The sequence below is a fragment of the Bos taurus genome, chromosome 18 (assembly GCF_002263795.3).
Source record: "Bos taurus isolate L1 Dominette 01449 registration number 42190680 breed Hereford chromosome 18, ARS-UCD2.0, whole genome shotgun sequence".
Taxonomy (NCBI): domain Eukaryota; kingdom Metazoa; phylum Chordata; class Mammalia; order Artiodactyla; family Bovidae; genus Bos; species Bos taurus.
In genome coordinates this window covers 2878679-2893855 of record NC_037345.1, presented here as the reverse complement: position 1 = coordinate 2893855, position 15177 = coordinate 2878679, and the positions used below count along the sequence as shown (strand labels likewise).

General features: G+C 44.1%; 1 protein-coding gene across 19 annotated transcripts in view; it reads left to right on the top strand.

The window, feature by feature from the left end:
* The window catches only part of ADAT1 (adenosine deaminase tRNA specific 1), a 50891-nt gene that overhangs the window by 27804 nt on the left and 7910 nt on the right, over window positions 1–15177 (top strand). For 10 of the 19 annotated variants that reach the window (XM_024978574.2, XM_024978586.2, XM_024978588.2 and 7 more), the window contains one exon: window positions 309–2065. The exons of 1 other annotated variant lie outside the window; for it this stretch is intronic. In XM_024978574.2, coding sequence (XP_024834342.1) covers window positions 309–531 — 223 coding nt within the window. In that variant the 3' untranslated portion in view covers window positions 532–2065. Of the gene's footprint in view, window positions 1–308; window positions 4368–12282; window positions 13825–15177 lie in introns of those variants that run through there. 8 more of the 19 variants (XM_059876980.1, XM_024978580.2, XM_059876975.1 and 5 more) reach the window with 7 other exon arrangements.

Here is a 15177-nt window from a genome sequence, read left to right as displayed (position 1 = left end):
CCCAGTGTTTACTGGGGCTTCCTCATCCAGCATGAGTTATGGAATCACTGGCCACACGATGTGACTGAACTCAATCTCCACCTTCTCCTCTCCCCACCCCAGGATGTCAGATAGCAGATGACTCAGGGCCCCAGCTTTGTAATCTCATGGCTGATCTCTCAGCCACAGCCAGCCCATCCTGAAACTATCTAGGGCCCACCATGAGTCACCTCGTTAAGTAAAAAGTTGAGATCCAAAGGGTCCACCATGAATAACAAAGACACTCCTATCACCAAGGAAGTTCGGAAAGTTTATAGGTTCCCTCCTAGGAAGTGGCAACAAAGACCAGCCAAATCCTTCTTTATACAACAGTGGGGAAGCCAGGGAGTAGCTGGACACTCGTATGAAGAGGCTGCTGCCTGTTTGCGGCATCGTGTATCCTGCAGTCGGTGTCGATGCCCTCCAGCCATCCATGGTCAGTTTGCTTGTTTCTTGTCTGGAAAAATCAGTCAGATTGGAACTGGGTGGGTTGCTATACATTCTATGCCTTAAAAACAAATCTGGACTTAGGTAAGGAGAGACGTCATTTGAAGGCTTTGTTGCAGTAAGAGACAGGGCCTGTTTCAGCAGGTGGAGAAGGACTAATGCAGTAGCAAGAGCATCGCAATCTTAAGGTCTGTAAGCCTCTCGAAGAGCAGGCGCAAAGGAGAAGTTTTGTCTAAGCAAAGTTAGAGCTGGAAATGTGGGAGTGAGGTGAGCAGGTAGTGTGACAGGACCATTGAACAGGAAGTGTCAGTCCTCAGGAGGGGCTTTTAAAAGAAAGGGTTGGTACACCTGCCTATGCCGGCTCAGAAAGAGTGGCTCTAAGTTTTGGGGTCTGCAGGAAGGAGAGAAGCATAACTGGTAATTAATATTTGGTCAAATTATCAGGCATTTTGATGAGATTTTGTCAGTGGGTACAAACAGTTCAGCTAATCAGTAAGAGACAAAAAACAGGTGTTTGGAGGGTTGTGTCTGGCCTTGTCACAGGTAAACCAGGGGGGCACCCATGAGTCTTAAGTCATGAAGAAAGGTGATTCTTTCCAGTCTGCCATTTCCCACACACAGGAATACAGGAGGGAGGTTTCTTAACCATCGCTTGTTTTAGGAACTGAGGGCTCAGGTAAAGTTTAACTTTGTCATGCGTGTAGCTCCCATCCATTAACCACCAAAAAGCTATGGGAAATTGATCAAAGAACTAGAATCAGTGTCTGCTACAATTAGCAACTCGGCTCTGCGCTGTAGCGAGTGAAGAAACAACAGGGGTCTCCTAAGATCTTTGCAAAGAACAAAAGAGTAGAAGCAGGGTAAAACCTGACTCAGTGAGCTGCGAGTCTCAGTTTCTTCAGCTGTGAGATGACAAGGACGTAGTTCAAGGTCGGGGCTGGGTCAGGAAGAGGACTTTGAGAAGCCTGACTCAAATTTGATCAAAGGAAAGAATCTTTGTCTCAAAAAAATCTTTCTATCTGAGTGTTAAGTGTTACATTACTCAGCACATTAGCCATTCTTCAGCAGTCAGAGACACTGAAGGATTTGGGAAGGGGTGTTGGCTTTCATTACACAGGAGAATATGACTAAGATGAAAAGTACTTTGGGAAAATGCAGTTGAGAAGTGTCTAACGGCTGGATCCTACCAGTGAAGATTATAGCCATGTAGAAAACTTTAAACCAAGTAGTAGATAACAGTTACTCTTTTTTATCTGATTCCACCAGGACCAAAAAAAGAAAAGAAAAAAAAACAGACTGTTTATTTTTACCTATTTTAATCCCATGTTGTTTTCTAGTGAATTTCCTACAAAGGAGCTAAGAGTCACTCTAGGACAGCATAACAGAATCCTTCTGTTCCTAAGACTCTCCTAATAAATCTGTCTGGCCAGTTGCGGAGGTATCTCTCTGGCCGCGGTGGTGAGCTGTCCATTGAGAACGTGTGTGCTTGGTGGTGTGTGTGCATTAGGGCGCAGAAGCTAGCGACGTACCAAGAGTACAAGGAGGCTGCGTCCACGTACCAGCAGGCCTGGAGTGCGCTCCGGAAGCAGGCGTTTGGATCCTGGATCAGAAACCCCCCAGACTATCACCAGTTTAAATGAGCAACAGCTGTGTTCCATTCATTCATCCTGGACTACTGTCTTCCTACATGCTGAACAGGCCTTAGATTTTCTTGTGGCTGATCAGGAAGAAAGACTGCCGTCTACCAGAGCGGTAGATCTCTTCTATGTCAGATGGATGGAATTTTGGACATGAAACAAACTATACTTGATTGAACTATGCTTTCAAACTGTGATGCTGGAGAAGACTCTTGAGAGCCCTTGGACAGCAAAGAGATCAAACCAGTCCATTGTAAATCCTGAATAGTCATTGGAAGGACTGATGCTGAGGCCGAAGCTCCAATATTTTGGCCACCTGATGCAAAGAACGGACTCATTAGAAAAGACCCTGATGCTGGGAAAGATTGAAGGTAGAAGGGGAAGAGGGCGACAGGATGAGGTGGTTGGATGGCATCACCAGTTCAGTGGACATGAACTTGGGCAAATTCTGAGCGATGGTGAGGGACAGGGAGGCCTGGGGTGCTGCAGTCCATGGGATTGCAAAGAGTCGGACACTACTTGGCAACTGAACAATAATAGTACTTGATTGAAGTAGCTCTCTGCTAAAACAGCATCTTGCTAATGACCTTGGTGTGCGTCCTGTATTTTATTGCTTCTCTAAGAACAAGAATTTGGAATGTGATGCTGTAGAAGTACTCTGCAGTAGCTCCATTTTGTGTGTTCCTCGTTGATTCAGCAAGTATTGGGCTGACATGATGTTTGAATCTCTGCAAACTTTAGAGCCTCACCTGTCATAATGGACATATATTTTGTATACCCAGCCTTGCTTCCTTTGAAGAACCACTCTTTTCTGCTTTATCCCTGAGACTCGGGTGAAGTGAACTTTCCTCATTGACTCCAGCAGTGTGAGCCAACCCTGAACAGTCCTGGAACTAATACCAGAGCGATCAGGAAAGATTCCCTCTCTTCTCGTATTGGGAGCTGTGAGCACCAGGTAACCCGGGACTGCCTGGGGCTGCTTTTGCCCACTTCCCAGAGACAGCCAGCTGGAGAACAAGGTGTTGAAGGAAACAGCCCAGAGGATGAAGGCTTTCATGACCTTGTCTGGGTGCCTGAAACTAGTGCCCATTCTGGACTTCAACGATGTGAGATAAATTGCTCTTGTTATTTTGAGTAAGCCCCTTTGACTCCGTTTTCTGTGACTTTCATTGGAAAGAGTTCTGTCTAAAAGGCCAAACAAAAGTCCCTATAGCAACTCAGTAGCACACCTAGAAACCAGGCCTGTTTTTTCCTAACATCTAGTATTTAACTCGGAGAAGGCAATGGCAACCCACTCCAGTACTATTGCCTGGAAAATCCCATGGACGGAGGAGCCTGGTGGGTTGAAGTCCATGATGTCGCTAAGAGTCGGACATGACTGAGCGACTTCACTTTCACTTTTCACTTTCATGCATTAGAGAAGGAAATGGCAACCCACTCCAGTGTTCTTGCCTGGAGAATCCCAGGGATGGGGGAGCCTGGTGGGCTGCCATCTATGGGGTCGCACAGAGTTGGACACGACAGAAGCGACTTAGCAGCAGCAGCAGTATTTAACTCTCAACCTCTTCACACTCTAATATACTGACTGAAAGTGGAAGTTCTCTGTGTTGGGATTACTCAAGGACCTTGTTCGTTCTTCAGTATTTCTTTATAGCTTTAAATATTTTTAATAACAGCTTTATTGAGCTGTAATTCACATACCAAAAAATTCATCCATTTAAAATGTACAGTTTAGTGGTTTTCAGTATATCCACAAAGATGTGCAAAATCACCACAATCGATTTTAGAACATTTTTGTTCTAAATTGGGGGTGGTGGGTGCTATCTGACCCAGTACAGAACCCATTAGCAGCCGCTCTTCATATCCCCTCAACACCACCACTAACCCCAGGGCGAGCACAATCTATGTTGTGTCTCTGTGGATTTGCCTATTCTGAACATTTTATATAAATGAAATCATACAATATGTGGTCTTTTGTGACTGGCTTCTTTCATTTAACATGATGTTCTAAGACTCATAATGTTGTAATGTGAATTGGTAACATCATTCAGTACTTTGTTCCTGCTTATTGGATAAAAATTACATTCAGTTCTATGGATATACCACATTTTGTTATCTAATCATCAGCTGATGGACTTTTACGTTATTTCCACTTTTTGGCTGTTGTGAATATTGCTGCTATAAACATTCATGTACAGGTTTGCATGTGAACATATGTTCTTAATATTTTTTTATTGCAGAAATAATACATAGAGTTTCTTTTTTTTTTTTTTGCCTTTTTATCATTGTAGCTTTTGGTGGGGATGGGGCAGGGAGGGGAGGGCAGTGGTGCGGCTTGTGGGATCCTACTTCCCCAATCAGGGATTGAACCTGAGCCATGGCAGTGAAATTGTCAAGTCCTAGCTACTGGACTGCCAGGTAATTCCCCCATAACTTTCTCATATTGAGTTATCTTTGAACCTTTTTCTATGAGGAATCCTTTTAGGTGGGAGCAAAGACAAAAACCTCACTACCGAAGGCCACACTTCCCACATGCTGCTTTAATCAACCCTTTGCCTGACCTGACCCCAAATCCTATGATATAAGACACCTCAACTGGCAGAAGCTCTTATCCACAGAAGGTTATGCATCACTCTCATGAGATTCTGTTTTCAAAGACAAAGATTTATTTGAGAATGTAAGGAATTAGTGTCTTTTCTTTCCTAAAATTTATGGTGTTTGTCACATGTGTACACAATGTGAAAAAAACACCCATCAATTTAGACTTGAGAACAGAGACTAGGAAACCCTGAAAGCTAGAGACCAGAGGCGTCTTCACTTTGAACTCTGCCTGTTTTGTCAAGAGACAAAAGGAGAGCTTAGACAGCTCACTCCCTATGTTTTGCTTTAATCTCTTAAAAACCCAAGATTAGAATCTCACCTGTGCCTTAAAATCACATCTCTGCAATATTGGCAGGTTCTCAAACTTCATACATTTAGATCATGTGTTTTTACTGATAACCACTTCCAATTTTTAACTACCTTTTAAAAAGAAACTTCTTACAGAAATTTTTAAATAGACTCAAAAATAGAAAAAGCACAATCACCTCCATGTACCAGTCACCCAGACCAAACATCCATCAGCTTTATGCTGTTGTTGTCTGATCTTTTCCCCCCTCCCCTCCAATTCTGTTTTTCTTAGAACATTTTAAACTGAATTCTAGCCATCCTATTCCACCCAATAAAATTAACAATCATTCTTTAATATCTACTATGCAGGCTGTGTTTAGTTTCCCTTATTGTCTCAAAAATGTGTTTTGACTACTGATTTGTTCAAATTAGAATTCAAACAACATCCGCACAGTGCATTGGGTTGATGTATCTTTTGTGTCACTAAATCTCTAGCAGTTCACTCCTTTTTATGTCCTTGACAGATGGGTCATTTGTCTGGTAGACTCTCTCCCATCCAGGATTTGGCTGCTTATTTCCTCCAGTGTTGATAACCGGTTCCTCTCCCCCTCATATTTCCTATAAATCTGTGGTTACATGAAGAGGCTTGATTACAGCCAAGTTCAGTTCTTTCCAGGAGATTCTGCATACTTCTGTTACATTATATTAACCTATGGGAACATGACATCAGGCTGTCCCACTTTCAGTAACTAATCAGAGAGTTCAGTGGTACCAGCCTGATCCAACCCCTCACCCTCACCCTTTCACAGAATGGTTTTAGCAGCTGTGACTTGAGGTCCCCAAGACCACCCTCAGATTGAGACAGTAGACAGACTCACAGAACTCAGAAAAGCTACTGTCCTCAGAGTTACCATTTATTACAGTGCAAGTCAGCAAAGAGAAAGGCGCGAGGGGAAGAGGGTCTGCTCAAGCTTCTGGTTGTCCTCGCTGTGCCGACGCTCCTGGTGTCTCTGGCATGACATCTTTGCCTTGCTCACCCTGGAGAGCCTGCCCGTCCTGGAGCTAGCCAGTCCCGAGCCCGCTTTCCCAGCCCGGCCCCTGACGGTCCCTTCACACTGATGGCTCTTGCCCACATTTCCTCCTCACCCCCAGTGCCTCGTGACCCACCCTGGTGCTCCCACGTGTGGCTCCTCCTGGCATGGCCTGCCCCCTCCTCCTGTACTTCAGAACACTCTCCTGGGGGATTCACACAGCACAATGCTGGGGGGCAGTGATGTCTGACCATATGTGTGAAGTATGACTGCCAATCAGGAAGGCTCACCTGAGCCTTGGGTACTGACACTCTATGATACACAGGACAACCCCCCACAACAAAGAACTATATTCTCCCCAAAATGTCAGTATTGCTGAGGTTGAGGAACCTGAACTAGGGATTATAGGTGTTTTTCTGTTTCTATTTTGGAGGCCCCCAGAGGCTTGTGAGATCTCAGTTCCGCAACCAGGGACTGAACCTGGGCCACAGCAGTGAAAGCCCCAAATCCTAACCACTGGACCACCAGGGAACTCCCAGATTGCGAGTATGTCAAAGTCACTGGAAACAGTTTCTCTCTAGTTACTGCTCCATATCTATACACGGTTAATTTTGTTTCATTTCCCTTTCAATTTTCAGGGGGACTTTTTACCAAAAAAAGTTACGTAAAATTTCAAACAATTTTTTTTTTTTAAAAAGGTACATTCAGAAAGGTCTTCCATCTTTGTCCCCTGACTTCTGTTTCTTCCCCCAGCAGTCACCATTTTTTTAGTTGGTGATCAGTTCAATTCGGTCACTAAGTCGTGTCCGACTCTTCGCAACCCCATGGACACCAAGCCTCCCTGTCCATCACAAACTCCCAGAGTTTACTCAAACTCATGTCTGTTGAGTTGGTGATGCCATCCAACCATCTCATTCTCTGTCGTCCCCTTCTCCTGCCTTCAATCTTTTCCAGCATCAGGGTCTTTTCAGATGAGTGAGTTCTTCGCATCAGGTGGCCAAAGTATTGGAGTTTCAGCTTCAGCATCAGTCCTTCCAATGAATATTCAGGACTGATCTCCTTTAGGATGGACTGGTTGGATCTCCTTGCTATCCAAGGGACTCTCAAGAGTCTTCTCCAACACCACAGTTCAAAAGCATCAATTCTTCACTGCTCAGCTTTCTTTATAGTCCAACTCTCACATCCACACATGACCACTGGAAAAACCATAGCCTTGACTAGACGGACCTTTGTTGGCAAAGTAATGTCTCTGCTTTTTAATATGCTGTCTAGGTTGGTCATAACTTTTTTAGTTGGTGATAAACATTTCAAATTCTTTCCTTTTGAAATACCCTGTGAATAGAATATTTTGTATTTTTGCCAGTGTATCTTTTGGGTAGATTTCTTAGAGGTGGGGATTCACTGTGTCGAAGTGTAAATGAACACAAAAGTTTTCTGTATTGAAATCTGTCTTCAAAGTTCTGTTTCTAAATACAAGTGCAAATGAAAAAGCAAAACGTAGGACAGCATTATAACATTCCACTTCTGTAGAAAAGGATGAAGGGTATATATCTGTGTTTTGCTAAACTCTCTCTGAATGGACACATGGGAAGCCACTAACACAGGCCTGAGGGGAAGGAAGGATGGTGGCTGGGGCCTGCGAGCAGGAAGGAGACTTTTCTTTGAATACATTTTATGTTCGATTATTTTTAAAATTTTAAACCATGTTAATATAACTTTTTTTTAAGTAAATTTTATTTTATTATTATTTTTTAAATTGTTGGCTGTGCTACATGGCATACGAGGTCTTAGGTCTCCGACCAGAGGTCAAACCTGCTCCCCCTGCGCTGGCAGTACAGAATCTTCACCGCTGGACCACCAGGGAAGTCCCTAAGTAAATTTTCAAAAATGATAAAAAAAGAAAAAATTTAAAGTTGTTTTAAACTGTAGAAACACCACAATATACTCAGAAGTGACATTATGTAGGGAAGAGGAACTTAGCATGCTTTAGGTAGCTAATTCCACAGAATTCTCTCTTTGCTCACAAAATGTCTTCTGAAATCTGGCTCTTTCAGGGTAGATTACATTTTCAGCATGGTTTTCTCTTTGTTCTGTGTTCACGAGTGGGTGCTAATGTTACGACTATGTGTGCATAACTTTTATTCTCTTTTTCTTTAGAGTTTTAAAAAGTTGGCTTGATTTAAATAATTTTGTGTGTATATTCCATGTAGTCATTTCTGCCTCAAAGTGTGCGGTTAAATGCCTTGTTTTCTGGAGTGTTTCCGTGCCAAGCATTAGCTCACTGTCTGGGGAGCCGGCCGATGTGGAGAAAATGACCGCGCTGGCTGTGGCTCCCTGCTGGGGAGAGGCAGGGCCCGCCAGTCAGTTGCCTCCGTGGCTGGTGGAAGGCTCCCTCCACCTGGACCCGGGCAGCACTTTGGGGCTTTCAGGCAACGTTCTGAGCAAGCTTTACCAGTTTGCAAGACCCAGGTCCCTTGCTGGAGAGTCAGATAGCTTAGGACAATGTTAGGTTTTTAACGGCCACGCCCTCCTGTGATGATATCTGGGGCAGTCAAGGGAGCTGTCAGGAGGAGTCCCCTGAAGCAGCAGGTTCTGGAAACTGGGAAACAGCTTAAGCAGAGAGCTAATGCGCATGTGCTCGCTTTCAAGGGCTCAGGCAATTCTTTCCACTGGAACAAAGGCAGCTACTCTGAAGGAATGGTAGAATACGCACAGAGCCAAGGAGGCACGTATTTTGGAGAACAAAACTTGATTTTCCAGCAGGAAGAGCTCTTTTTATGCCACATCTTGAATAATCATATTTAATAGTTAGCCTCCACTTCTTCTAAACATGAATCCATTTAAACCTAAATATGTTTTTACTGGGGCTATGACTGACTTTCTGGAAGAATGTCCAAATGGATCCAAAACAAATCTTAAGCAGTACTTGTGGTCCAAGATGGGGAGGAAAATTCTGTAGAGAGACTCTTCGGGGCTGCAGGCAAATTCACATGCATTCGTTTATTTCTTGAAACCAGGGCCCGAAAACTAATCAAAGGGGATGGAAGTCACAGCAGGGGTCATTGCTGCGTGGGGGGAAGATGGGAGAAGGGAGTTGAGTAGAAAAAGACCCAAAGCAACTTCTAGAATGATGGGTACGTTCCATGTTTCAACTGGAGAGTTGATTACATGGATGTAAACATTTGTCAAAATGTATTAAGCTGTACACTTAAGATCTGTGCATTTTATTATATGGGATCATATCTCAATATAAAAATGTTTAAAAAAAAAAAAAAAACCTAGTTGTTATCCATGACTTGGCATAGTAGAATAAACTTTGGTTTAGATATTTAAGTGTTAATAATTATATCCTAGTACCAATTCTGTCACTACTTCCTATGTGGATGCAGAGAAAGCATTTAATCTCTGAATTTTAACCTGTCACCTGATCTAGAAAATGAGGCCCCAAGGTTAAGATGTTCAGTTTTTTCAACATTGAGATGAGATTTCTCATAAAAATTCTTAATTGGGTAGATAATGCAAAGAGAAATATTCTCCAAGAAACTTAACTCATTGACACTGTGAGATTAACTCATTGACACTGTGAGACATGTATGGCCTCAGTCATGTTGGTAACAAGAGAGGAATGGAAATAATTTTTGTCTCAGTAACCCAGGCACTGTAATAACTGTAATACAATGTAGTAACAATGTATTAAAAAGCAAAGACATCATTTTTCTGACAAAAATCCATATAGTCAGGGCTATGGTTCTTCCAGTAGTCATGTACGGACGTGACTATTGGACCATAAAGAAGGCAGAGCACCAAAGAATTGATGCTTTCGAACTGTGCTGTTGGAGAAGACTCTTGAGAGTCCCTTGGACTGCAAGGAGATCAAACCAGTCCATCCTAAAGGAAATCAATCCTGAATATACACTGGAAGGACTGATGCTGAAGCTGAAACCCCAGTACTTTGGCCACCTGATGCAAAAAAGACCCTGATGCTGGGAAAGATTGAAGGCAGAAGGAGAAGAGGGTGACAGAGGATGAGGGGATTAGATGGCATCTCCAATTCAGTGAACTTGGGCAAACTCCGGGAGATGGTGAGGGACAGGCAGGTCTAGGGTGCTGCAGTCCGTGGGGTCACAGAGAATCGGACACGACTCGGCCACTGAACAACAACAAACCCCGGCTCTGGATTTTCATGTAGATTTTTTGTCCCTCGTCCCAGTGAGCTAGCAGGATGAGGAATTAGCTTCTAGAACTGTGTTCAGCACTGCTCTTCAGTCTCCAAATTCAGGAACTGTCTCAATAGGAAAAAGGCAAAGGCAGAAAGTCGCTCCAAGTGAGGACCCAGGCTGCCAAGTGTTGGTCTCAAACACATGTTCCCTGAACTTGGGCTTGGCTCCATGAGAAGAGCTCACAATGGAAACAGTGATGGCTGTTTGCTCAGGCAGCCAAGGGAATGAAAAGCGCATTGAAACCCGGCAGTGTCTCCATGGGGAGAGGCACTGCGGGCCCCTGGGTGGTGAGACCAACCTGACAACAGAGCAGGATCACAGGGCCCGTTCCCAGCATCTTTCTGCAGTTCAACAACAGGCCTTTATGTGCATCCTCTCAGGAAATCACCGAGAAATTAAACAGTGGGCAACCCAAGCTTTGCCCAGCAATAGAGGCACACTCAACCCAGTTTGCCTTGTTTTCATTGAATTTGATTCAGTTAATTGAGAGAAAGCAAAGAGTTCTTCTCAATGTGTGTTCCCTGCCCCTCCCCTGTAAGATTTCACCGACTTCCTTTTTTTATCACTGCCCCTTGTGGACTATTTTGACCTCCAGTGTCAGGCTTTATTTTTCTGGGCTCCAAAATCACTGCAGATGGTGACTGCAGCCATGAAATTAAAAGACACTTGCTCCTTGGAAGGAAAGTTATGACCAACCTAGATAACATATTAAAAAGCAGAGATATTACTTTGCCAACAAAGGTTCATCTAGTCAAGGCTATGGTTTTTCCTGTGGTCATGTATGGATGTGAGAGTTGGACTGTGAAGAAAGCTGAGCACTGAAGAATTGATGCTTTTGAAGTGTGGTGTTGGAGAAGACTCTTGAGAGTCCCTTGGACTACAAGGAGATCCAACCAGTCCATCCTAAAGATCAGTCCTGGGTATTCACTGGAAGGACTGATACTGAAGCTGAAACTCCAGTACTTTGGCCACCTCATGCGAAGAGTTGACTCATTGGAAAAGACCCTGATGCTGGGAGGAATTGGGGGCAGGAGGAGAAGGGGACGACAGAGGATGAGATGGCTGGATGGCATCACCAACTCGATGGACGTGAGTTTGAGTGAACTCCGGGAGTTGGTGATGGACAGGGAGGCCTGGCGTGCTGCAATTCATGGGGTCACAGAGTCGGACACGACTGAGCGACTGAAATGAACTGAACTGAACTGAGTGCCATTTCAGTTGGTATTTTCATGCTATACTTTGTCCTTTCCCCAGTGGTATTGTGACTGTCCTCCCAGCCCAGCACCTCAGTGACTGCCGGGCTGAGGATAACAGCTGGCAGTTCCGGGCTGAGGAAAACAGCTGGCAGCAAAGAACTAGGCTTTGGGTTGAGGGAGCCCGAGTCTCCACCAACTCCAGGGTTCAGTCACCTGTGCTGACACAGGCAGATTGTGCCTCCCAGTTCTCTGCCTCTCTCATCAAAGATGAGGGCCAATGAGAGTTACTGTTTTGATTACATGTACTTTGGGGAAATTGTTCTAAAATAAAGGATGGCACATAAATTATGGTGCAAAGGTTGTAAGCCCAAATATATCCAGGAATTGAAAACCTTTAAAAAGTAGATGGAGTGAACTGGAAAGCTACTTGTCCAAAGAGGAGCCATTTTGTTGTTGTTGTTCTGGCCAACTGTTGCCAGATCTTTAGAAATTTTTGAGGGGAAGCAAGAAAGTTGTATTTCTAGAGGTATGTTTAGGGGCCACATAGAGACACAGGCGTTCGGTTTGTAACCTCTGGTCTAGCAGAACAAAGATGGATTTTGGCTACAGATTTGAGTCTGAGTTGTGGCTCCAGGAGGCTCTGAGCGTCTGATCGTGGGTGGGGTGACTTTCAAGAGTGTCAGTATCCTCACCTTTGACTGAGGGTGGGGTGACACCCCCGGCAGTGGGGTTGTGGCCATGAGCTGAGACACTGTTCAGCACAGGCTTGAGGAGGGCTGCTTGCCACATGTGCAAGGCCAGCCTTGGTCTCCGGCTGCTGCTCATAAGGGACTCTTTTTTGCAGTTTACTGATCCGCATTTCCAGAGCTGCTTCCAACAAACCTGAGAGATCATCCATAGAAGCCTGCTGGGCAAATGGTTTGGAGCCCCTTGCTGTGCACCAGGCTCTTCCCACATGCACCGCCCCTTCCCACATCTGGAAGCAGCAGCTTGTCTCTAGCAGCTAAGGAGGCGAGGAAGCAGGGCTGTTGAGCACAGAGATCTATATATATATATAGATCCTCCTACCTAACTTTTGGGGCCTTGTCTTCGCGATGTCAACCACCAGGATTTTTTTTTCTCCCTGAGGAAATAAAGATGAAAAGGGGAACTTTAAATCCCCAGTTGTGCTTTTTTAAAGCATTCTACCATTCAGTCTAATGAAGAGTGAGGCTTTTGAGAATAAACACATGTACACTGCCTCCTGAATTCTCCTTGAAGCAGATGCTTGGGCTGCCTTGGGGATTGGTGCCCTGGTTGCGCTGTGCTGGGTCTTTGTGGCTGCACGGCCTCTTCTCTCATTGCAGCGAGCAGGGGCTACCCTCCGCTGCAGTGCTCCAGCTCCTCCTTGCAGTGGTTTCTCTTGGTGTGGAGCACAGGCCCCGGGGCCCGTGGGCTTCGGCAGCTGCAGCGCATGGACTCCCGGGCTCCAGAGCGCAGGCTGAGCTGCTCCTCGGCATGTCCGCAGGATCTGCCCCAAGCCAGGTTCAAACCCTGGCGGAGTCTTTACCACGGAGCCACCACTCTTTCCCAGCTCTTAAAAGACAGTAGCTGTTCCAAATTGTCCTTCCTAGATTTTTTTTAAAGTTTTGCTTTTCCACATTTAGATGTTTAATTCATCTTGAAATTTATTTGATGCGTTATTTAATCTATATTCATATATATATACTAAAAAACCAATTATAAAATAACAGGTTCATCCTCCTTCGATTTTTCACGCCATCATGCTATGTTAACCATGGGTCTCACTCTGGATTTCCACTGTGTTCCCTGGTTTGTGTGTCTGTTTCTTTGCCACAAGGCACAGTCTTAATTACTTAATTACTGCTAACACAGATCTCCCTGGCTTGTTTTTCTTAACATTTCCTTGTTATTCTTGGCTTCTGCTCTCCAATTAATGGACTTTTGCCAGCAACTGTCAGATTACACAGACACACCCCTGACTTCAGTAAAAATTTCAATTTTTATTGAAACTGTATTAAACTCACAGGTTAATCTGGGGGCAATATGCATTTTTATAGTCCTGGATGTTCTCATCCTTGAATATCGTGTATTAGGGTTATCTCTTTTTTACGTCCCTCAGTAATAATCATTTTTTCCATAAAGGTCTTACATATCATATTAAGTTTATTCCTATGCACATACTCATTTTACTTCTATTGAAAATGAATTTTTTTCCTGTAATATTCCCTAATTGGTCATAACTGGTGTGTAGAAACATCAACATTTGTGACTGATCTGGTATCCACCAGCCATGGAGAACTTTCTTCTTCTAATTTGTATAGATTATCTTAAGATTTTTCTGTGTAGATTATCACAGTCTGTATATTACAGTGTTCCTTTCTGATTCTTTTGCCTCTCCTTTACTTTTCCTCTCATTATCTTAGTTTTATGCCAGAACAAAGTTCAGAAAAGCACTGATAGCAGACTTCTTAATAGCGTCATTGAGATATAATTCATATACCATAGAGTTCACCCTTCAGATTTCCTTTTTCAGTTACTGTCTTTAATAGGAATGCCTCTGAAATTTTACCATATTAAGTAACCAACTGTTGCGGTCCCACTTGTTAACTGTTCATTATTTCCCTGATAACTTGTTATGCCACATGTTTTATACACAGATCAATTCCTGGGTTTTGTTCCATTAAAATATTTGTCTATCCCAATGTCAGTACCACACTGCCTCATTCACCACAGCTTTATTTACTGAAATGTACATATTTGCTACACATTTTTATGAATCCCCTTTATCAAATTAAAGAACTCTTAATTTACTTAGAAGTTAAATAGGTTTTGAGTTGTTTCAGGTGCTGTTCCTTCATCTGTTGGGATGACCATATAGGTCAGTGTCTGCAGGCCCGCACTCCTTTAGTCTGGCCTCCAGGGTCTTGTCTGGAATGAAGAATGCGAACACCTTCCATTTGTTGGGGCTTCCCTTGTGGCTCAGCTGGTAAAGAATCCACCTGCAATGTGGGAGACCTGGGTTCGATCCCTGGGTTGGGAAGATCCCCTGCAGAAGGGAAAGGCTACCCACTCCAGTATTCTGGCCCAGAGAATTCCATGGACTGTATAGTCCACGGGGTTGCAGAGTCGGACACAACTGAGCGACTTTCACTTTCACTTTTCCATTTGTTGGGAGTCTGAGTTCTGTAAAGAGCTCAAAGGTATTCTGTGTATGCCTTGACCTGGAACCAGAGCTTCGCCCACGGGCTTCACTGCTGTTTCTAGGCTGCTCTTCCCAGGCTCTGCATCCGCTCCCTTCCCTGATTTGTTGCTGTTCAGTCCCTAAGTCGTGTCCTACTCTTTGAAACCCCATGGCCTACAGCACGCAGGCTCCTCTGTCCTCCACTCTCCCGGGGTTTGCTCAACCTCATGTCCACTGAGCTGGTGACGGCATCACCCCTTCCTTGATGAACAAGTGTCTGAATCTGCCCTTGGAGCTCAGGGAAGGTCATGGAGGCTGCAGTCTATTTCCCTACAAGAACGGGTCACATGGAAAGGTTTCCATGCCCAGGAGCCACAGGATCTGCTCGGTTTCAGTAATAATGATAAACCTACACAATGCAATACTAAAATAAATGAAAAGGCTTTCTATGAACGGGTATGGAAAGATCACCACGATATACTGTTCACTGAAAAAAAGTATATATAATGTGTTCTAAGTATATATAATGTGTTCTCTTTTGTGTAAGAAAAAAAT